Genomic DNA, 23987 nt, shown 5'->3' with positions numbered 1-23987 from the left:
GACAGCGGGAGGACAGATACCGGCTTAGAGCGGCACTGAACCTCAGAGCCACAGCAACATATGCACCTTAGCTTCTTAGCATTTAGCTCTACAGACTCCTACAGACTTATGCCATTATTTTCAGCTAGGATCAGCTGGTTGATCCCATTCACATTGTTTTGCATTCAGCCTCATTCTCGCATCTTATGTGGCACTTTTGTGATTGGTGAAGAGGTGGGGTTTGAATGGGCTGCATCGATAGGTCAGCAGTTCCTTGATGTACTGCTCTCAGTAGCCTTGTCGGAGTGAGCCAGGCCTGCAAAGACCTTGGGTGTTTCTCAATACCAAGAATGCGAAGGTCGTACTTGTGGTCTTGGCAAGACTGGTCTTGCTCAATTGCCTTCCAAGAGGGAACTTGGGCCGTGATGAATCATGGGATTAGTATCCCTCTGCATGGATTCAACCGATGTATCCTTGATATTTGGTTGGGGCAAGAACAACATCCAGGGATTTTTACCATCCTCTGTATTTCTGTTCTTGGGTGTTGGAACTGGTCTTCGACAGTGGAAGATGGCGTGAAACAGGAACACGAGAACACAAGTACGGCCAAGTACACATGCTGAGAAACACCCCTAGTCACTGCAGGACACTCTAATGACCACAGAAGGCTGGGTGGAGCTTAGAATGACATTATGTAAAATAAATGCAAACAAACTTATAGCCAGTCAAGAGTGAGCAATTTTGTACTGGGGGCCGGTTCTCCTTGGCTCATTGACTGTCGTCTTTCCATATGATCAATGATTCGGATTAACAAATGGCATGTTCAGTCTAACCCTAACCCTAACCCCCACAAATGGATTGCTACAGACATTTCCACGTCCAAAACCTAATTTTCCAGCTACTTCTGTGGCTGTTGTGATACGTTATCTTTCTGGTGAGTGATTTGTAAAAACAGAGTAGGGTGTCCACCATATTGCACTCACATGCAAGCCTGACAATGTCTGCTGTTGACTCTCTTATGTTAGTGATTCAGCAGGCATTAATAGTTCCAGGACTGCTCATCAGATACAGGGAGATTTTCCCAGGACACAAAAGTCAAAAGGAAGCAGAGCCAATAAATGGGATACCAGTCCATCAGAGAACATACACATCACTGAATATAATTGAAATGAACTGAATTGAATTGAATCCTGCTGGGGTTAGCATGGTGGCTTGGGGGGGGTGCTGTACCCTCACTTCTCCAAGGTTGAACACCCTAATGTGCTTCTGACTCTGTGTGTGAATCTCACTTTTAGAGGTGATTTTTTTTTTTTAGGTTTCCCCATGGAAACCAAAGGCTGTACCAACACCAGACAATTAGATTTGGCCTGTTGTAACATCAATAGGATGACCGTGTGCATTTTGGGTGGCATGACAGTACTCTTACTACAGCGGTGAGCACATGTAGAGGGTGTTTCTCCGTGCTGAATCACCCACAGGAATTGCTACGGGTCCGACTCACGGGGCTGACTCTCAGCGGCGTGCGCTGATGGACTGATGATCACGACCTACGGCAGGAAAGAGAACAAACAAACTGTATAAGCAGCATGATTAGAGATAATGGATGTTTCGCCTCCAAAAACACTCAGGATGCACAGACACTGTAATTAAAAGTAATTAAAGCCATATGGTAATTTATGAAAATCTGGAATATATTATTGTATTGCAGCATTAGCTTATTGTGTAGTGAGGCGTTGTTATTAATGAATAATGCTGCTATTCTTATAAAAATCAGATATCCTTCTCTTGGCAGAGAGTTTTAAAACTACTCCATAATTCTAGGTCAAACCTAGAAGTAGTAATATATAGTGATATATAATCTAGTATCTGTCACCCTTTCTGCTCTGACCTTGGAGTTAATCTCCCCTGGACTCATCTGTGTCTTTAGTATTTTTTCTACCATTAGTTATACTATTGTTTTTATATTTTATTTATTTATGATTTATACACAATTTCTGAAGCACCTCGATTGACAGTACTGCAGTTTGATCGCATCCCTAAAGCAGCCAGTTACGGTTAGGGCTGGGCGATACCCATCCATCCATCCATTTTCCAAACCGCTTACCCTACTGGGTCACGGGGGGTCTGGAGCCTATCCTGGAAGCAATGGGCATGAGGCAGGGAACAACCCAGGATGGGGGGCCAGCCCATCGCAGGGCACACTCACACACCATTCACTCTCACATGCATTCCTACGGGCAATTTAGCAAGTCCAATTAGCCTCAGCATGTTTTTGGACTGTGGGGGGAAACCGGAGTACCCAGAGGAAACCCCACGATGACTTAGGGAGAACATGCAAACTCCACACACATGTGATCCAGGTGGAGATTCGAACCCGGGTCCCAGAGGTGTGAGGCAACAGTGCTAGCCACTGCACCACCATGCCAGCATTTCAGTACTATAGAGTACTATTTCGGTACTATTTATGGCCATAATTTGTTACGCAAATTAGTAGTACAGCTAAAATATTAATGAGATGCATTTTGTTACACCCAAAAGTTAGTAATCTGTATAAACTTTGTCTCTATGTGTATTAAATCCGGTTAGTGGAGCACACCACGTAACACTGTTCTGGTATACTGTGGTTTGGTATACTGTGGTTTGGTATACTTCAGGGCAATATGCACTGAAGTGGCGGTGAAGAAAGGAGCAACGCAGCAGCCACGACAAAAGAAGAGATCTTGTGGATAAAAAGATGTCGGTGGTGTGTCGGTACTTTTTGCGGTTTAAACACGTTTATTAAACATAAGAATATGTCGAATTTATACTTTTGGGCATCATAAAATGCCGCATTAATATTTTAGCTGTACTATTCAATTGCTTACCAAATTTTGGGTGTAAATAAATGTCCGTATAATACCAATATGCTGCCATCCGGCCAAATGTATCCACTGTCATCTGAAGCCCTGGTGATTGTTGCACATGTATGATATAATAACAATATGATTTCATCCAGCTCTAGATATGGCCCTTGACCACAAATCTTCCTTCTTTAACTTGCCTGCAATGCCAGGTGTGGCAGTGTGGGGGCAGTGTTGAGGTACTGCCCTGTGCTCGTGTCGCCCACATCGAGCGCGCCCACAAGCCCTACACGGAGGACCTCACAACCCACGTGCGCAGGAACGCCCTGCGTGTAGCCGAAGTCTGGATGGATGACTTCAAGAGCCACGTTTACATGGCCTGGAACATTCCACAAGAGGTGAGCACCCCGCTTCCATGTTACCTGTGCACAGTGGCAGCGTTTACCTCCACCCAAACCCCACATCTGTGTGGGGCCCCCAGTCACGGCACTAAATATTAAATAAACACGTTTCTCCTGTAACAGATGTTAACGCAACATATTCAGCTAACCAGCTAGCTAGCTATGATCTTCTGACTCTACTCACTGTTTAGTTTTTGAATCTCCTGGGTGGTGGACATTGACGCCAAAAGTGATTTTTTGAGTGAGACCCCAGGAACAACAAACTGACCCCAGCCTACACACTGTGCTTGTTCATTGACTGTTCTATCAATCTTCTCAAAATATCCTTATACACCGCATGTGCCCATCTAGATATTATACATCCTACTTGTCCACTCCCCCTGTGTCCCCCAGTGACGCGTTTAGCCCAACAGAGCCCTCCCTCTCACTTCCTGTCCCCTGTCTGTCCATATCACCATCCAATTGTCTGAATGTGTTTTGCGATCTGTGTAGCCTGTAATGTACACGTGTGCATTGTCGTGTGTATGCATGTAGGACTCCGGGATCAACATCGGCGATGTCTCTGAGCGAAAGGCCTTAAGGAAACGACTTCAGTGCAGAACGTTCCAGTGGTACCTGGAGAACGTCTACCCAGAAATGAGGGTCTACACCAGCACCGTTGCATATGGTGTGGTGAGTATGATCCTGGCCAGGAGAACATGGCTGGTGGTCTGACTGTGACAGTCTGAACCTTCACTCTCAAGTTGAACTGTCAGTCTTTTGTGGCTGAGAATCTTTGGACCGGTTGTAGATCAGAGGTTGGAAGGTGGACAGAAGGATGGACCGACCAACGGACAGATAGACAGACGGATGGATCGACCGACAGATGGACCAACAGACCTTCCGTCCATTGGTCGGTCCGTTCGTCCGTCCATCTTCCAACCTCTGATCTACAAACGATCGATCGTGAGGACTTGTGGTCAGAAGTTATAACTGATTTTTTAACACACTGTATAACCCTGTAGTTCGAAAGTAGAATTTCACAGAGTAAAAATACTGCTCAGTAGAGAAGCTGTGACTTTAAACTTTGGATCCCCAACTCCAGCCTCCTCAGCTTATGGCTGCAGAATGACTAAGCTGAACTGGTTCGGGGGGGGGGGGGGGGGGTGGAGTAGAGTAGTAGAGTATTTCCATGAGTCTCTGATGTCCCTCTCTGCCCATCTGCTTCCCCTAGCTGCAAAACACTCTTCGGAGTGACCTGTGTCTGGACCAGGGACCGGATACCGACAACATCCCGATCTTGTATGTGTGTCATGGAATGACTCCCCAGGTTAGTGACATGAATCATTGGATAACCAACTCCCCCAGGTCAGTGGTCTGTCAGCATCCCGCACCCTGGGTAATAGTGGGAGTCTGACAGCTGGAGTTTGTGTTAACACTCCTCAAAAGTCCCATCCTGTGTGACTGATGCTGTGCCCCAGCAAGGTGGTACTCTAAGCTTTTCGGTAAGAAGTACTCACAGAGACTGACTTAACCAGTCCAATCAAATGGCTAAAAAAAGAATATTCATTATGTAATAATAACTTAATACTCCATATCAAATTAATATGCTCAGCTTGTCAATGGTGAAGAATGAATGGAGATACAGAGAGAGAGAGCATTATACGTTATCTGGTGACACATCCATGACGCTAGAAGGTGAAGGAGAAAGGAGCAGATGTAGCTGGAGGGAAGCGGCATGCAGCTGTGGGGTCCGAGCTGTTTAGTTTTTACTTGATGTTCATGACTGAATTTACATGGAGACGCATTCAGGCCCCCCTCCCTCTACAAGCGGGGAAATCTGGGACTGCCAGAATGAAACCAGTGCAAGACTCAGGATGTATGTCTGCAGTATGCCTGTCAAAATAACAGGAGGCGTTGTTTGGAAAAGCAAATGGATTGATGGATGGATGGATGGATTGATGGATGGATGGATAGATGGATTGATGGATCTCACTACATTAAGCAATTAGCAGTTATTTCTGTTATTGTAGCAGAGATGAATGGTTCCTGGCAGGGAACACTCACTGTGACTGTAAGGTGATCTCACTGTGTGAGGCCTCCTGCTCTTCTTCCTCCTCCTCTTCTTCCTCCTCCTCTTCTTCCTCCTGCTCCTCCATATTTGTTTGTTTGATACCCATCCGCTGTTCCCACCAGCTCAGCTCCTGGAAGCGGCGCCAGCTTGCATAATCTCCCGTCTCACAGCTTTCCGGTCTGCGTGCGGCGAGTGCTAAAGCGGCACGAGTGTTAAGTGCCGCGCCGTCGGCACGCAGGCTGCAGGGCCTCAGTAACCGCGGTGACTGAGATGCGGTTTATCTGCTTAAAGTCACCCGTGTGAGGCTGAGCCTCCCTGGGCCTTTGAACATGCCTGCAAAGTTTGTTGTTTTTCCATTGTGTTTTAAATCATATATTTTTCTGTAAATACTTGAAATAAAAACACAATAGAAACGGAAAAATAGAAAAGCACTGTTCAGCTAAAAATCGTCTCTAAATCCTCCTCTGAAAAGTTGCCCTTTAGTTTGATAACAGCTTCTCAAACACAAGGAATTTGGATAACAAGTTTCAGTAGGTAATCACCTGACACGCCCTCCCAGCATAGTAATCACCTGACACGCCCTCCCAGCATAGTAATCACCTGACACGCCCTCCCAGCATAGTAATCACCTGACACGCCCTCCCAGCACAGTAATCACCTGACACGCTCTCCCAGCACAGTAATCACCTGACACGCCCTCCCAGCACAGTAATCACCTGACACGCTCTCCCAGCACAGTAATCACCTGACACGCCCTCCCAGCACAGTAATCACCTGACACGCCCTCTCAGCATAGTAATCACCTGACACGCCCTCCCAGCATAGTAATCACCTGACACGCCCTCCCAGCATAGTAATCACCTGACACGCCCTCCCAGCATAGTAATCACCTGACACGCCCTTCCAGCACAGTAATCACCTGACACGCCCTCCCAGCACAGTAATCACCTGACACGCCCTCCCAGCATAGTAATCACCTGACACGCCCTCCCAGCATAGTAATCACCTGACACGCCCTCCCAGCATAGTAATCACCTGACACGCCCTCCCAGCACAGTAATCACCTGACACGCCCTCCCAGCACAGTAATCACCTGACACGCCCTCCCAGCATAGTGATCACCTGACACGCCCTCCCAGCACAGTGATCACCTGACACGCCCTCCCAGCACAGTAATCACCTGACACGCCCTCCCAGCACAGTAATCTCCTGACACGCCCTCCCAGCATAGTAATCACCTGACACACCCTCCCAGCATAGTAATCATCTGACACGCCCTCCCAGATCAGTTGCAGCAGTTCCCAGAGATGTAGGGTTCATGTGGGTCATGTTGCTGTACTTTCAGTCCTCATCTTGGGTATCCATGCAGCTGCTGCCCCAGCAAACATCACGTGTAGCTTCAGAAATCTCTGGCCTGCCTCATTCTCACAGCTGTGTGGTTCATGTCCATCTCAGCATGAGCTGAAGTGTGGAAGGAAGAGTGCCTTCCCTGGGGGGTCTTCTGTGTCTGCTTAGTGGGTTCATCTGTTTGACCTTTTAAGCAAGTAGATGTATTAAGGGAATGCGAACACGTCTCTGATTCTAAGGGCAGTGTGTATCTGTTTAGTTTGCTATTGGATTGTGACGCAGTTAGCACGCTATTGTGGATTAGCATTCTGTCTGTGAAAATCTCCAAGCCCCCCCTCACCACCCGTGACACCCCCGGCCCTCCTGGGCTTCCAGAGAAGCTCCCAGAAGACCTCCTGGCCCTGTGTTCCAGCTGAGTAAGCCCCTAATTAGCCCCCACCGAGCTGTTAATTGAATGAATTGCAATATTAAAATCGCATTAGAAAGGCGGAATGTTCCGGAGCATAATTATGGTAATCAATTGTTGAAATAATTAACACGTCATTTAAATGAGCACAATTTTCTCATTTCAAGCACCAAAGAAAACATCCACACATGACTCTATACACACGTGCTCCTGAACACACACACACCTGGTTTGGTGTGTGTGCAAAAGCTCCAGTGCATCACCGGTGTGTGTTTGATGTTTAATTCAAGGTGGAATCTGAGATTTTCAATAAAATGTTCAGTTGAGGCCATTTGTCTAAGTGAAAACCAGAAAATAGTGTAGGTGGGGAGCACTGGGACTGGGGGGGAGAGGGGCTTTATATTTGCCAGGGTGTGACTGTCCTCTAGATGAAAATACACGAATATGTATCTGTCATATTCATATGTGACATAGACACATTTGATAGACACATTTATAATAGGTCTGTAATGTGCGTGTTAATGTTTCATACACAGTGAAGTTGAAGCAGCAGCGGTCCTGTGTACCAACAGTGGTCGTTCCTTTGGGGGTCTAGATCACTGGTCTCCATGGGTTGGTCTGTAAATCTCCCGCTGGCAGCTCCTGTATTCTCATTGAGGCTGATTTCATTTTCAGCTCCATTGTACATCTGAATTTGCTCAGGTATAAACACAGTTGCAGGGTCAGCTAGTCCCTGGAGCATCTGAGGGTTAAGTCCAGGTACTCTACTGGGATTTGAACTCGCAACCTTCTGATCACATGCATCTTTGGGCCTTTCTTTGCAAAAGCAGGGTCAGCTAATCCCTGCCGCAGCTGAGGGTAAAGTCTAGGCACTGGGATTTGAACCCACAACCTTCTGATCACATGCATAGCACTCTAACCTTCTGAACAATAACCCACCCCATAATGCTAAATCTTACTGTCTAGCAACGTCCTAATTACTGGAAGCCCTTTTGCATTTAGGTACGCCATCTCCTCCGGCACGTTTGACGTTCCTAAACGCTCCCACTCTCCGTGTCCTCGCAGAACGTGTACTACACCAGCAGCCAGCAGCTGCACATGGGCGTGCTCAGCCCCACTATCGACGACGATGACAACAAGTGTCTGGTGGACGTGAATGGCAAGCCGCGGCTCATCGAGTGCGGCTACGCCAGGGCCCGGCGCATGAAGCTCGAGTGGCTCTTCATTCAGGTCAGCAAGACTGTGGGGGGTTTGGGGTGCGGTGAGTCCTACGCGGGACTCTCTGGGGGCTTTGCCATCTGTCTACATGTCGCGTTTTCGGACCCCAGTTTTAACCCACTGTGCTGTGGATGGGGGTCTCTCTGCTATCAGAGTTCCTGACACTTAGGCTGGTCCTTAGCGCCCCCTCTCCCTGGCGCTTCCCAGTTAATGTGACGGCTCCTGCAGGCTGACGTGTCCCCGATCGTCCTTTTAAAGCAGGACTCCTCAAATCTGGCCCTCGATTCCAGATCCAGGCCGTGTTTTCAGCTCTCCCAGGTACTCGGCCCTTGAGGACCATGATTTGAATAGCCTTGTTTTAAAGCTTCCAGTAAGTTATTAATCATGGGTCAGGGGGTGGGTGGTCTACCGCAGGGGCATTTGGAAGGGGGCTGTTTGTGCACTATATGTACAGGTTACCTGCCACCGATACACTGCTAATAGTGCGTGTATCCTGAGCTCCGAGCTACACTCAGCGGTGATGTTATCACCGCTCAAGCCATTTGTGTAGGACCCCTTAGGTTTGGTTGGGGGAGCCCTGTTAGCCACAAACAGCCACTACGCTGGGGGGGCACTGAAGTGATTTTTTTGAGTGGGGTGCCAGTAACCACAAACCCGCCCCTGGGTACACTACTTTTACTTTGAGTTCAATGTTACCCGGAATAGGCTCCAGACCCCCCCCCCCCCCGACATCAACCCTCTATCAAGGGAGCGGATGTAAGATGGATGAATATGGCATAGTGGTGAAAGTACTTAGCTAAAACATGGGGTGATGTTGTGCACCTTTTGTCCACTAGGGAGGCGCCATCCAGAACAAGAAGTCTAAGCGGTGTCTGGAGTTGAAGGAGAAGAATGACAGCGAGTCTGGGTATCAGCTGGCCCTCCAGCAGTGCTCTGGCCAGAGCTGGAGCATCACTAACCTGCTGGTGGACAGGTCTTCATAATGAGGGTCCTCTGGAGGCGAGGCCCTCTGCTGGTGAGGTCCTGCTACTGCCATCCATTGGATGAACAGGGACGTCTGATCCTACTGAAGTCCCAGGAAAGACTGATCATGATCATGAACATCTACAGAGGTGGTCATGAACATCTGGTGGTCCTTAAAGTCTCTTACATAAAGACATGAAATTAAATGTTAACTTTTTTTCCAGGTATTTCAGCATCTGACCGACCACACTTGGTTGACGTTTTTAAAGGATCGTTTTGCAGTTTATTTGCAGTTTGGAGAAGCGTGACGTTTTAATTCACCGTGCACTCAGCCTGCCTCTGCTACCATGTAGCATGAGGTTTGGACAGATGGTTGTTAGTAAATCCTTTTGCCCCTTTGGTCAGTAAGGTGGTTGCTATGGATTTACGCTGTACAGTTTCGAGGAAACAGTGAAATGCTGGAATACTGTATATCAGACCGGATATTTTCTATTTGTAAATGTGAAATTTATTTATAATACCCGACAGTAAAAGTACTGATGCTGGATCACTGAGATGGCCTGCTGTTTTTCTTCTGCGAGGGGGCCTCTTAGACAGGCCCAGGCTGCCTCAGACTGTACCCTAATCAGATGGGTGGCCGTGATGCGACACGCTTATTTGAATCATGCCTGCAGTCAGAGCGGATTGGCTGAATTCTGGCGCAAGGGGTAGCAATTCCACCTGCACGCTTATCAGTGTCCCCCCTGGCACTGGCATGGTAATGGAGGGGAACGGATACAACACTGATGTCTCACACGGGTCTGTTATCATTATCGGTATTATTATATGTTTAGCCGACATTTTTATCCAAAGCAACATAAATTTTTTGAGAAAGCAGACTCAGCCAGTTCCTGCAGTAATTGGGGTTAAGGGCCTTGCTCAGGGCTCCTCCGATGACATCACCCTTGAGCACTCTGAACCACACACGCACCCCCAGGCTAAAACGTGGGACTAAGTCTACCACTACGCAATCGCTAACCATTATTAGCACTGTCCTGCTTTTCCTTGACCATCCCCGCCCCCCCCCCCCCCTGTAGATGGACCCTCTAGAAGTGCACTGAAAAACAGAAGAACAGTAGTAGTGCCCCCCACCACTTTACTGTGTAATAGTCTCCACTTCCTACTGGGACTTGAACATACCACCATCTGGAATCCTGCATATTTTAGTTTAGGTCAGGGCAGGTTTGTACGATGAAAAAAGCCCTCGCTTTTTGTAGGAAGTACGTTATGTGGCGACTCTCTGTGCCTCACCACGTCTGGGGTGGGATGTTGACTTCTCCGTTAAAGTCAACTTAATAAAAATGTTACCATGGTAACTTAAACACCGTATATGTGCTTGAGGTTTAACAGTTTAACGTGCGGCTGCTACTCTTCTCATTAACTGTGTGACTGCCGGAAGATGGGCTGGGCCGGCCGGCTTGCTTGTCATGCCGTTAAATATACAGGGTGATCATCTGAGCCACACAGGTCTACAAGTGCATTACGTGAGACGTGGAGGAGGTGCAATTCAGCCAGTATGAGTAACTAAACACCTGGCCAAGTGTCCACCTAGGTTGATTATTAAATTGTCTGTAACTTGTAACTTGTGAGCAGGTTTAGCGATAAGTGTGTCCAGTAGCAGCACTGTGTGGGCAGATCCTGCGTGAATCACCAGCACATCCGGATCAGCACAGGCACCCGGCCGTCCCTGGAGAACGAGAATGAAGCAGCACACCATGGATTCTACACTGCGTACTGGCGATCGGCACTGATTATTAGGGACACCGTAGAAGTCCCAACGCACCCACAGGCCAAGGGAGGGCAGTTCCACACGCTGTAAAGGTGTTTTTTGTTTTGTTTAGTTTGTTGATGTGAGCGATCAAGTTGGGACCCACTAAGCTACACACTACGCTCAAAACTGCATGCGAACACACTGTACAGTATCATCTGATTTGTACTGGTGTGAATAATTTTGTGATTGGATCCTGCTCCAGTCAGCAGCTTAGAGGCCAGGTGATCTGGTGGGATGCAGCAAAGCCTGTCGACCCCAAGGCCACGCTGAGAAAGCCTGATACACACACACACACACACACGCTTCTGTTATTTAAATCAGCAGATGCTCTGTTCTCAATAGGTCTCACTGTGTCACTGTGCATTTCTGCCTTGCAGGCAGGCGCAGTGAGGAAACACAAGCGACAGACACGTCAGGATCTATCAGGGTCCACATTATCTCCATCCAAGGGCTGTACCGCTTGGCCTCTGCACCTCCAGGCTGGAGCTGTGGGGGGGAGTCACACCGAATCCGTTCTCAGCCTGATTACTGAACACTTCAACTCAGGTTGCACTTTTTAAAGTCTATTATACGGACTTTATATTGTTTTGTTTTCTATCTCATACAGTACCACACGGTCCATTTCATCACATTTAACATACAGATGCCAGTTTGCAAAAATAGTACCAGCAAGTTTTTTTTTTCCCCACACAATTTGGTGGGCATCCAGTTAGTGGAGTTCAGGCGCTGAGATGGACCCTCCACCCTCCACTCAGACATACGAGAGAGGCCATTTCCACGAGAGGACACTATAGCTGTGCAGACACATGACAACCATTTCCATGACAACCAGATCTGAAGTATTGCGATGAAAGGTGTCGAGACACAGCCAGTCAAAAGAGAAATAATGGCTGACATTTATATGTTCACATTTGTTTTTTTCCCGTCTGTGGTCACTACGTAGGTTGCGCGTTCTCTTGATGTGGAACCGAAATAGAACATTTACATCTCCACGTTAACATGTATGTCACTCTGCTGACCCTGGGATTCAAACCGGCAACCTTCCAATCACAGGCAGTATCCTAACCTGTCTCACACTGCCCCTCCCCCCCCCCCCCCCCCCGCCACATGGTAAAAAATTGCAGATTAAGAAAATTAGCAATTTTTGGTGAAGATCTTGTGTGTTCTGTGCAACATACCAGGTAACTTCAAAATATCCTCTAGTGAGAATTTACTAGTGCAAAACGGACCTGATTTGCTCTAGTGCGCCACCAGCAGGCCAGTAAGGCTCATGGTACAGGGTTGCATACATTCTCTTGGCCGTCAACAATAAATGTGCAGGAAGTCCCTGGAGTGCAGTTTGTGGTTCTACTCTGGCAGCTGGCAAGCTCTCTCAGGCTGACAGCTCGTCCGGTATCGGTGCGGTACAGGTGCCTTTGAAGCATCCTCCGTGTCCTCTCGCTGAACCCTCTCTGGGGTTCCTCCCGGGGCGTCCTGCTTAACACCATGTGATCCAAACCCCGCAGCGCACCTACCTACCTGCCGCTCTGCACATGCAGCATTCCTGCAGGATCTCATCTGTAGAGACGGCCGCAGAAGAATCTTTTTTTTTTTTTTTAACACATGACACACTACCTCTAGGCTCAGGGTCATGTATGAAGATCTGGGACACTCACTAATTTAAAAATATCAAGGTGCACTGAAACAGAGATGGCCTTCCTTGGTTACTAAATTGTCTGTGAGTTTGATCATGGTACTAAATGTAATTTTTTTTACTCATTTATCCAGAGTGACATAATGTTTTTGGAGAGAGCAGGGTCAGCCAATCCTTGGAGCATTTGGGGATTAAGGGCCTTGATCAGAGAACCAAAATTGCTCTACTAACCAAGGGATCTGAACCCACAGTCTTCCACTTATAAGTACAGTAGCCCAACCTGCTGAGCCATCCCCAGCAAATGGTGATGGTACAACGTCTATCCTATTAATCCCATGATACTTTGCTACAACACTGGAGGCTGCAAAAAGTTTCATTCACAGAACACAGTCTGCAAAATGACTGCAATTCTGTGATCCAGCTGGCTGTGAACATCACGTAACCACTGGAGTCATAGGGAGGAAGGACCCCTCCTCCGCCCGAGACCACCCACCGTGTGCACGAAAGACAGCTGCTGAGCAGAAAGGTGGTCAAAGCCTTCACTGATATCTGAAGTACTCGTTTGAGAGATGTTTTGGTAACTGCAACCAGTGCTGGACCCATTTCAGTAATCAATCTCATGCTCACTTTCCGAGCTAATCGAATTTCACGCTTTTCTGAATGAAATCCTGTTGAAAGCAAATTCATTTTTAATGGCTATGGTGATTTTGACCCCATTCAGAGCAGCTGTCTGTCCCAGGTTTGATCATCTGCCCCCCCCCGCCCTTCCTCCCACACAATCTCTGTGGTTTATCAGTCACACTGGGGTCTTCTAAGTATCTTAGATCTCTCTGCTTCTCCATGGAGGGGCCTGTGATCGGTTTATCTGGGACACCCCGCATCTGTGAGGAGAGTAAGTAACAGAGACGAGGCCGGCATCTCAAGCTGCCTTTTGGACCTCAGTTCTCTGCCCAAACACGACACCGAATGTTTTCGTTTGTGAGGTGAGTGAGGAACAGGGTATATTTGATGCTTAGTTATGAAGGCGTGTGTCACCAAAAGCACAGTCACGGAGTCCAAAGGCTGTTTGCCAGGGATGGCATGCGGCTCAGCCAGTCAGGCCTCTCTGCCGGTGCGTGGAAAGTTCGCTGCTTCACATCCCATGATCTGTAGAGCAGCTTCACAGTTGGGCCCTTGAGCAAGGCCCCTAATCCCCAATTTGTCCATGGACCAGCTGACCCTGCTTTCTTTAATGTATATCACTTTGGCTAAAAGCATTTCATAAATAAATATCATTCCTTTTCGTTCTCAGAGAGCAGCTAATGGATGTGGGCCGGAGGCTTCTCCTTTTAATGGAATGTGACACTATTCGGATGAGGATGTCAGTGAGGTTTCCTCTCTGTCTTAGAGACTCTTTGAAGCATCCAGCAGGACACGTGTGATTATGCTGTGCTCTTCTTTAAACTGGGGGGGTCGGGGGAGGGAAGATCACCTGTGAAATATGGAGGGAAACCCACAGGCTGTACGTGGAAAGAAGACAAGGCCCCTTTGCTGGCTGTCTGAGTGGGCATCTGTGGTTAAACATACCTGAACGTATACCTGATAAATCCAATGAAAGCACATGCAGAACATCTCGATCGTAAGTCAGCAAAAGGTAGGCCCAGACCAGATGCGGCCCCATTAGGAAAATATTGGGCCCCCTGAAACAGGTTTCCCTTTTAAGTTTTCGTTTAAAAAATATAAGCTGGCACCTCACAAAAGCAGTCTGATGTAGACAACTAATGATTAATATTATTCAATTTTAAAATGCCATTCTTAAAATAATTAATATTCAAACATCCATCCGTCCCTTTTCTGAAACGTCTTGTCTTACTCAGGGTCGCGAATCGTCTGGAGCCCATCGTAGAAGCTACAGGACAACCTACCTAGTATTCAAACAAATTTTATTTAAAACATATAGCTGCCATTTCATACGTCTGTATAACTACACTGGTTCCTTATATTAAGCGCTGCTAAAAAAATTGGCCCATGGTTGAGGCTAATTGCCGAGCACTGATCTAGATGATGCTGTCTGGTGTGATAGAAAGACCCGGAACAGACATGACTAGGTGCACACGCCTGCTGCTGTTTAGTGTGTTTGACACCCTTTCCAACTGAGCATTGCCCCTCTCCCCATTTGCACTCCTTGGGTGTAATGACGTCCCCCTCCTGCAGGGGGCTCCCCGTGCCCCATCCCGCCGTAGCCAGTAACAACTATGAGCCATACTGCGCCTGACACGCTAATGACGATTAAAAGGCTGTTAGCGCATGGGGATCAGCCGCTAATTTGATGGGGTATTACAGAGGCCATTTATCAGCGTGATTTCTAGCGCTGAGCTTTTAGTTAGCCTCCCCAGGCTGGAAACCCCCCTCCCCAGTTACAGTATACTAATAAGAAGCTGTCTGTGCATTAACCCTTAACCGCCCCTCTCTTTTTAAAGTGTACCGCCCTCTTCCTGAGGCCTGCCATACTGCCGAGAGGCTGCTTCCTCTTCCTTTGACTTTGCCTCACACCTCGTAGTCTTTTCTTAAAGCACATTTTATTGGCTTCCACAACTGGCCCAAAAGTGTAACACAAGTGGAACATTTGACAGGTGAAACCCAGAAACTGAACCAAATGCTAAGCCTGAGCCATGGGCTCCGACTATGAGCAATACTGACCACTCACTACTGAGAGAGGAACAGACATGATTGTGTGTGGATATTCTTATGAAATAGATAACATGCGGTACATAATGCAACAATCAATCATAGCATAGAATAAAATCCATCCATTTTCTGAAACCACTTAATCCCAACTGGGGTCGCAGGGGGGACCAGAGCCTATCCCAGGAACAATGGGCACAGGTGGGAACCGACCCTGGGCAGGCGCCAGCACACCACAGGATGCACGCACACACAGAACCACAGGGCCAATTTAGACTCACCAAACTACTTATCCTGCATGGTCCTGGACTGTGGGAGGAAACCAGAGCCCCCGATGAAAACCCATATGAACATGGGGAGAGCGTGCAAACTCCACACAGAAAGGACCCGGGACCGAACCCAGAACCTTCTTGCTGTGAGGCAGCAGCGCTAAGCACTGCACCACTGCCCCACTGCACCACCCATAGAATACATATATAAAAAAATGTAGATAAACATTTATTTAAAAAATAATGACATTAAGGGTATTGTCCTGTGGAGGCACACAGCCTGATTTATAAAGATCCATCCATCCATTTTCCAAACCGCTTATCCTACTGGGTCGCGGGGGGCCCGGAGCCTATCCCGGAAGCAATGGGCACGAGGCAGGGAACAACCCAGGATGGGGGGCCAGCCCATCGCAGGGCACACTCACACACCATTCACTCACAGATTTATAAACATAAGGTGTAAAAATGATTGGGAGTATTGTACTGTAGTTCACTAACACAATTGAGATGACATCTTCAGAGCTCTTTTCTTCAGGCTTCTACCAGTGGAGGTGATTTTTGGAGACTGGATCCTAAAGGATCATCAGTAGACCTACCCGTTTAAGCCCCTGGACCATCTTCATGACCGAGAGCGAACAAGCGGCAGTCTACGCCGATAGTCCACTGCTCAAAGATGGCCGGAGCAAATGAAAGTACAAGTCGGGAATAATAGATCTAATGAAGGAGATGTCACCGTCCAGTGACCTGGCAGAGAGAGACAGTGGCCATGACAGTGCAGGATGGAGGGTGATGTAGAAAATTCCTCATGAAGGAACATGAATCATTATTCTGTGAGGAGAGGATCAGCATCATCTGCCCTCTATTCTCTCCCTCGCCTTCTACTTCACTAACGTGAGGTGATTCTAGTACCACAGATCAAACCTCTGTTGTTTCAGAAGAAAACAAAGGTCATTGTCTTCTTCCTTGGGTAGCTCCAGAAGTCAATAATGTTACCCGCTTGAATTTCTTCTCACAAAATAACCTCACAGAAATACAGAAGAATGGCCTACTGATGCTAATCGACAATCCATTAAACTTCGGTAAGGAAATGGGTATTAAACACTTAGGGGGGAAAATTGATTGAATTGAATTAAAGTTGCTGCAGCTACGTCAGGCAGACATTGAGGATTTTTCCTCAACCCTAACCACCCTGAAGGTTGTCCTCACATCCAGCTAGACAGTGACCTAACTAACACTAACTAGCGATCTTGTTACTCCAGACAACTAAGTCCCCCCACATACCACTACCAACAATTCAATTAAAGTCTCAGTAGTCTCAGAAGCAATTGGTGGTTTAGGGCCTTGCTCAAGGGCCAAAAAGCAAAATCACTCTGTCAACCTGCAGTACTACACATTCTGTGCCCCCCAAGGTCCTTCAACACCATGACACTACTGACCAGTGGTCCTTCTGCCACACACCCTGTCCTCAATGATTACCTTCAGCAATTTCTTTGACAATGAACTGAAATTTGGATACCTCACTCAATAGTATCTTGATTGGACTTCAAGAACCAAGCTGGTTAAGGCCCATCTCTAAGATGTTCTCTTTTCTTTCCCTTCTCGCTGGCTCTCTAAATGCAATGCTTTGGCCAGGGTTTCTTCAGCCACACCTTGATGAAATAGGGTGTGATCCAGCCCTTAGATCTTTTCATCACTGACAATGCTCCTGCTAGGATGCAGCAAAGACCAGACAAACCACCCAAGGTTTACAAAAAGAGTCACACTAGCAATTAGGATCATTGACAGACCACTTTGTGGATGGCACAGTATTCGTGTTGATGAATGAGATGAATTCCCTCCTTCTCTCCTGCCTCTAGGAAACAGATGGAGGAGTTCCAGAAAGCGGCACCTCCAGTCACGTCAGAAGTCGACATAGGCGTCCTTAATTCTGCCTGCCTGCATTTGGCACTTCGGCCTGCCAGTTTAAATGCCCGCAAAGATGACGGTGAACATCACAGGGAGGACGGGCACCCTCAGCAGTTACAGATTCATCGCTGCGCTCTCCCACAAATCTTTATGACAGCGTTTACGGCTTCCCCAGGCCCCGACAAATCTCTATGACAGCACTAATAGTAATAAAAAAGGTCCTGAAGCAGAACGGTGTGCTGGTGGGGAGGCATGGGGGACGGCGTTCATCTCCCAGACCGGCACCTTCTACGGCTGCCTGTTGTTGCCCCGGTGGTTTGTTCATGCAGCCTTGTCCGATTGGGGACCTTTGGGGGTAGCGTTGATGGCAGGATACTCTGGGTGGGTCTCCGCTTTGGGAGGGGGGCAAGAAAGGGATGGCTTGTCATCGGGTTCTGGACAGTCATGTCGCTCCCCTGGGTAAATACGGCGCATCCTGCGTATCTGAGAACATGGGGAAGCAGCTTTTAGGGGACTCTGTAGGGTCGTCCAACTCAGGGCTCCTTGGAGATTGACAGCCGGCACTGGGATGCACTTTGGTTGGAGGAAGGAAGGGAGGGAGGGAACCCGTCCGCCCCAGAACTGGCACGGAGACTGAAGCCCGGAGCTATCACCGCCATCATCCTCTTATCAACCCCAGGATCACCTTTGCTCGGCTTTCGGTGTGATCTCAGAGCTGAGATGCATAATTCAAAGAGCTGCCAGTCTTCCGCTGGCAGCCGGAGACGTGCCTGAGGTGCGTTTGAGCCCTAGCAAGCATGAAATCCCACAAAGCCCCGGCACCGGGGACCCAGAGGAGGACGCAAAGGCACTGGTATCAGTCACTCAGCCAGGCTCGTTACTAATCCAGTAGCCCTCACACTAATCTTAATGCTGCTCTGAAAACTGGTATCCATGCTGTGAGCGAAGGTGGCTGAGATCTCCATGAGGGTCTTAGAGAGGCGCCCACAAAAACTGCCGGAAGGTGGCACCTTCCTCCGTAGCTGTGGAATATCTGCTCTCACCTGTCAGACTCTCAGACTCCACACTGTCCGTTTATCGATGTGTCTACCGCTATAGACCCCACAGTGCTCCATTTCCAGGTCGTAACTCCATACTAACACCCTGATGATCACCTTAATGGAGAATGAATAATTCAGAGGGTCTAGGTACCCGACCCACTGAAGCAGGGAACCTCACAGACACCGTGAGTGGTGACCTGTGCCACCTCCCCGCTTCTTCATGGTAATAGACCCTGCTCTGCTCCTATTAACAAATAGGAATGTCTGCAATAGGCGCCGAATCCTGGCTAAATTCAGCCCCTGGCGCCTCCTGGCATGAGCTGAGCAGCTTTATGGGAAGCCAAGGTGAAGGAAGAAGAGGATAAACGTGGATGGAACGGGAGGAGAGTGAATAATGAGGTGAAAGATAATGAAGAGAAATGGATGGTAATAACAAAATGTAAATATACTGCAATGTCCTTCTGTTGATGTCGGTCATTATGATTGTTTTCCGGTTGTTCTTTATTTAACAATGTGACTGTTGTGGGTGGAAAATGAAAGCCAATTAAATTCTTCATTATACCCTATGCTAATTCATTACATAATATATAATCAATACATATTTAATGCAATTACACGGCATGTGAGTGACTCTTGCATCCACACCCTGCACAGCTCCCAGCTGTCACTGACTGGGGCGATGATGAGATATCATCGCCCCCTACTGGCTAACGCAGACAATGCAGTGACCAAGCCTATGTGGCTCCTCCTTGCCGATCGCTCCTTCAACACTCCTACGGACAACAGACCCTCAGACGGGTTGTATGATCTCTGACTTCCGACAGTAAAAATCTCTACAGAACAAACACAGGTGTGTTGCCAGTAGCCAGTATCTCCACAGGCCACGCTTTTCATAGTCTCAAAGTTAAACTCGAGCAGATTCCTCATGCATTTTTCATCAGGTGAAGATTCGCACGTTGCTCAACTGATGTGGGTGGGATCGGCTAGCGAGAAAATGCAATTGCCTCGGTTTCAAATCGCTGGATGAATTTAAATAGAGTTTAAATTTCCCTGGCCTTCCTCTGTCCCCGATATTGTGTTTTCAGCAGATCTAATTCATCTTGCACCCCCCCCCCCTCCCGACCATCGGCATCAGAGACTCTCTGTATAGAGACGGCTAAACCCTGTTTCCTGTGTCTCTACATTTCTGACTGATAGCTCTGGACTCACAGCTCGAAAACTATTTATTACTTTGCTCTATGACCAGCGAGATTTCAGCTATGTGTCACTCCACGCATCACACAACTGAAGCTGACAATAAAAGATACCTTAACCTTTAACTTGACTTCATTCCCACTTCGTTGTATCGTCTCTCTGTTTGCTCACAGCAGACCTGCCAATAAATCGCTCATAGTGGGAAAATCACCCAAGAGAATTATTTCAGTCACAGATACTGTGTATTTATAGTGCACCATCTATACCAGTCTATAGACGTACATTCACCAACTGTGATATTTATTTATCACACTCGTATATATCGCAGGTGTTTCTAGCACTTTTGCAGAATTTTGCACCTTCAGATTAGACGCCAAAGTGCATTTTGCTGTCTGAGTATTTGCATTGATAATTAAAGTGATTCTAATCTAGATTAGTGCGTCTCAGTTGGGATGCCAATCACAGAAAAGTCACTGGCTGAAATCCAGGACCAGTCTCACCCCCGCTTTCTCTGAAATGTACGTCACTTTGGATAAAAGTGTCTGATAATTAAATACATGTGATCCACAGATGGAGACTGTGGTGGCCTGGCTTTGTGTCGTACCGACTGCCTGACATCCTTGGGCGTGAGTAGCAGCGGAATCCTGCTCGCCGCCCCTCCATTATTACCGTGATTAGCATTCAGGCGGCCCACCCTCACGGCGTCTCGTCCGCGTCACACGCCGTTTCCCCCGACCGCCAGGGAGCACCAAGCGAAGGTCAAGCAGACGCGTCATTTCACAGCTGCATACGGGCAGTCCTGCTTTCGGGTCACCGGGCCCTGAATGAATGCCGCATGAATCATAATGTTCAAGTGTCTTAAACAATAGGTCACAGGATTAAAATACCTCAAGGGAAAAATGCTGTTGTAGCCTTTAGGAAGCTATTTAAGATAAACTGCTTAAATAAAATCTGAGTATCAAAGCAAGGATTATGTTGTTGAAGTGTTGTGGTTCTGCTAGTTGGGACTCAATGCTTGTTGAGCCCTTGAGCAAGGCCCTTAGCCCCATTTACTCTATCAGTTTTGGGGCTTAGACTTCACCTGAGCATCAGCCCTTGACATTACTAGTGTCTAAGAGAGAGGGTCGAAGCATCAGAGAACATGTCTTTCCTGTTAGTTCCATTGATACAGGACTGGGCGCAGTCACCCTGCGTCAGCTGTGGATAAACCCAGACTGGCAGCTACATCATGTAATCAGAATGTGACTCAAATGGAAAACATTTGTTCTGCCAGAGTCCAGGATGTTCCGAAATAAGTAAATCTAGAGATTGAATTGATGTTTCATTTTCTAACTTTATTAATATATCCTTTTGATACATGTGACATTAATATTTGATTATGTTTCCCCCTTGGGATCAATAAAGTATATCTTATCTTTAATACATTTGACGACAAAGTCACCTACAACCATCCATTCATCTGTCACCAAGGGCAGATGGTAAAGCAATTCAGAACAGCACTCCAGTCAATTATAAAACACACACACCCACACACTACGCACTAGGGACAAACCAATTCAGCTATATTCACTGTAAGTCTTTGGACTAAAGCCTAAATCTTACTTATTGTGGATGTAAAACTACTTAACAGATGTTGGCTTTGTTTCACAAACAATATAGGCAGTAAAAATGTTTAATATTTACCATTTACCTCTGCCTGATCACGTTTCTCACTGAAAGCACTATTCATCAGATGACGAGATTGACATCACTTCCCCCTTTACGCAACCGAAAATGCGTGAGGAAAAATTAAGCATGAGTAGGAAACCCACACACACAGAGTCAGGGCAGGAATGACCCCACAGCTCTGGAGCCGTGAGGCTACACTGGTCAGCCACTGCAGGGTGAAGATCAATGGGTTAGCAGGCTGTGATGGGAAGGTCGCTGGTTCAAATCTCAGGCTCAGCAGAATGACTTCACTGGTGGGCCCTTGAGCAGGGCCCTTACCCCCTAACTGCTCCAGGAACCAGCTCACCCTGCTTTCTTTAATGTACGAGGATTGTCTGGCCCTGTTTAACAGGTAAATGTAAACTGACAGCCCCTGTGTTTGCATTCAGGCGACGCCGCTGCTTGTCCTTCCCTGGTCAAAGCTGCCGTTAAGCCTCCGCGTCCCTCTGCTCTTTTCCGCTGATGTGCATCGTCAGACATTGATGTTGGCTTTATGAAGCCGTCCCTGATGTCCCACATCAGCATCACAAGCTCACAGGGATTTCAGGACTGCAGATGCATCTCTCTAATCTCAGCAATATTCCCGGGGAATCATGAGTCGGGGACACGGTTCGGGGGGCAGATGTGTCGACTGACGGCAGATAACGAGGCGTAACACAGCGAGTCCTGTGATCACATGACACCCTGTCATCTCCCTAGAACTACAGCTCTGAGTCAGTGAACTTCATATTTCTACTGTCATTAAAGGATTTGCTCTTCTTAACATTATTTAATTGTCGCTTTTATCCAAAAAATGTAACGTGCATTTCAGACAGTCCTTGGAGCAGTTGTGGGTCCAACAGTAAATTCGACCCGCCAACCCTGGGATTTGAACCAGCAACCTTCTGATCGTAGACATAATTGTCTAAACCATGGGTTCCCAAATTTTTAACAGTCTACGACCCTCAAAATAACCCCCATTTCCCAAGGTATGTTTCACCATAGACTTGTCAGAATCAACCACTGTGCCGCACACTGACCCCTTTCTTACTGAAGGAGACAGTGATCACATCACTCTATCACCATCCGAAGGCTTAGCTAGAAGCCCAGGGAACAGAAACACCGAACAATCTGAGCTTCAGCAGGAGGTCCCAAGATCAGGACTGTCATGTGACACTCACCGGCCAGTGATCTGCATTCCACATTAGCTCTACTCCATACTAAATCAATAAGAGGGCTTTAAGAGCCAAAGGCAGAATCCAGTATGCTGTGAAAATCCAGAGAGGGCTGCTTGGCAGCACAGGGCTGGTTTGTGATGTACAGAGAAGATTTATTTACCTCCGGGCCAGGCTGGATGCTGGGAGCTCCGCAGGTCGGGCTTGTGTGTGTGGTGGAGCCACTCAGGATGATCCTCTGCCTCCCGCTTTCACAGCCAGCAGATGGCTGACACAAACGGGCCCCAGCAGTGCCTCGGATGCTAATACTGCTCAGCGCCTGACTGGCCAGATCTTTCTCTTCACTATCTGAAGAGCTGGGATATTTTTTTGTCTCCTCCAGTGTGCATGATGGTCTAGTGTTGTGCTTAAATTGTTCTAACAAATTTTGAGTTCTATAATATATGACCAGCTCTTAACTGCTATTCGGCCACACTGAAGTAATTAGATGCATCTTCGTTTCAGATATCAAGGGCCTCTCTTATTGGCAGTACCTGTAGCTGCAGACAAGAAATCACAGAGAATCGATTGATGTTTAATTCATGTTTTCTGCTGAAGTTCGTATTAGAAAGCCTGCCCACATCTCTATAGCCTGTATCATAATGATTTTGTTTGTCTCAATTGTACCTTGCTGCTGAATTTTAAACTACCTGACTATACATTACCACGTCAGTTTTTGTTTGTCTATGACTGACTGTCTGTCAGTGTTTCTGCCTGTCTGTATGCTTGTCTGTTAGTGCCTGTCTGTCTGCTTTCAGTGTCTCTGCCTATCTGCCTATGTCTGTCTGTCTATTCGGGGGGGGGGGGACACCCGCCCCTCCGTCAGACTCCCACAGAGGTCTATTCAATCCCAGCTACAAACCAGATCATAAAAGTTACACGCCAACATGCAAGATGTCAGCCACTGTGATTGCGGGAACAGCGTGTCCATTCCAGCTTGTTTTCTCATGATAAATGTTTCAAGAAGGTGGACTGTGAGCAGCAATGAGGACAATTATGCTGTGTGTTCAAGGCCCCCGAAATAATGATGGGGGACGCAGTGGCTGGGGGGTTGCCTGGTGTTGATTACTTTTAGTTTACATTTAGTTTACAGTTATTTATAGAAGGTGACATACAATTGAGAAAGCAGGGTCTGTAACTGGAGCAACTGGGGTTAAGGGTGACCTTTCAATCGCGGGCACAGCATCCTAAACCACTGTGCCACACATTGCCCTCTAGTGGTGTACTGCTATGGCAGCTATCTCCTGTAGCCATACATAGGGCACCAGCTGATATCTGTGTTCTCTGTTGAAACCATCTCAACCAGAATAGTCTACGGTGAGCCGCTTATAATCAGATAATTCATAGCCTCATTTCGGTGGAAGA

The 23987-nt window shown here is 47.4% G+C and overlaps 1 protein-coding gene and 1 long non-coding RNA gene across 4 annotated transcripts in view; one reads left to right on the top strand and one right to left on the bottom strand.

Annotated features, from left to right (window-relative positions):
• LOC125706623 (polypeptide N-acetylgalactosaminyltransferase 18-like) overlaps positions 1-9754 on the top strand; it is a 44430-nt gene extending 34676 nt beyond the window's left edge. For all 3 annotated transcript variants that reach the window (XM_048973374.1, XM_048973376.1, XM_048973377.1), the window contains exons 7-11: positions 3032-3217; positions 3755-3892; positions 4434-4529; positions 8092-8256; positions 9081-9754. In XM_048973374.1, coding sequence (XP_048829331.1) covers positions 3032-3217; positions 3755-3892; positions 4434-4529; positions 8092-8256; positions 9081-9227 — 732 coding nt within the window. In that variant the 3' untranslated portion in view covers positions 9228-9754. The remainder of the gene's footprint in view (positions 1-3031; positions 3218-3754; positions 3893-4433; positions 4530-8091; positions 8257-9080) is intronic.
• Positions 5806-6275, bottom strand: LOC125706625 (uncharacterized). Its single transcript, XR_007382034.1, has 3 exons — positions 6193-6275; positions 5961-6134; positions 5806-5873 (listed from the first exon to the last, which is right to left on the bottom strand). It is a non-coding gene; the product is annotated as an uncharacterized LOC125706625 (long non-coding RNA).
• Positions 9755-23987: the final 14233 nt, after the last annotated feature.

This window comes from Brienomyrus brachyistius, chromosome 13 (genome assembly GCF_023856365.1).
Source record: "Brienomyrus brachyistius isolate T26 chromosome 13, BBRACH_0.4, whole genome shotgun sequence".
In the NCBI taxonomy this organism is placed as follows: domain Eukaryota; kingdom Metazoa; phylum Chordata; class Actinopteri; order Osteoglossiformes; family Mormyridae; genus Brienomyrus; species Brienomyrus brachyistius.
This window is presented reverse-complemented; position numbering and strand designations above follow the sequence as displayed.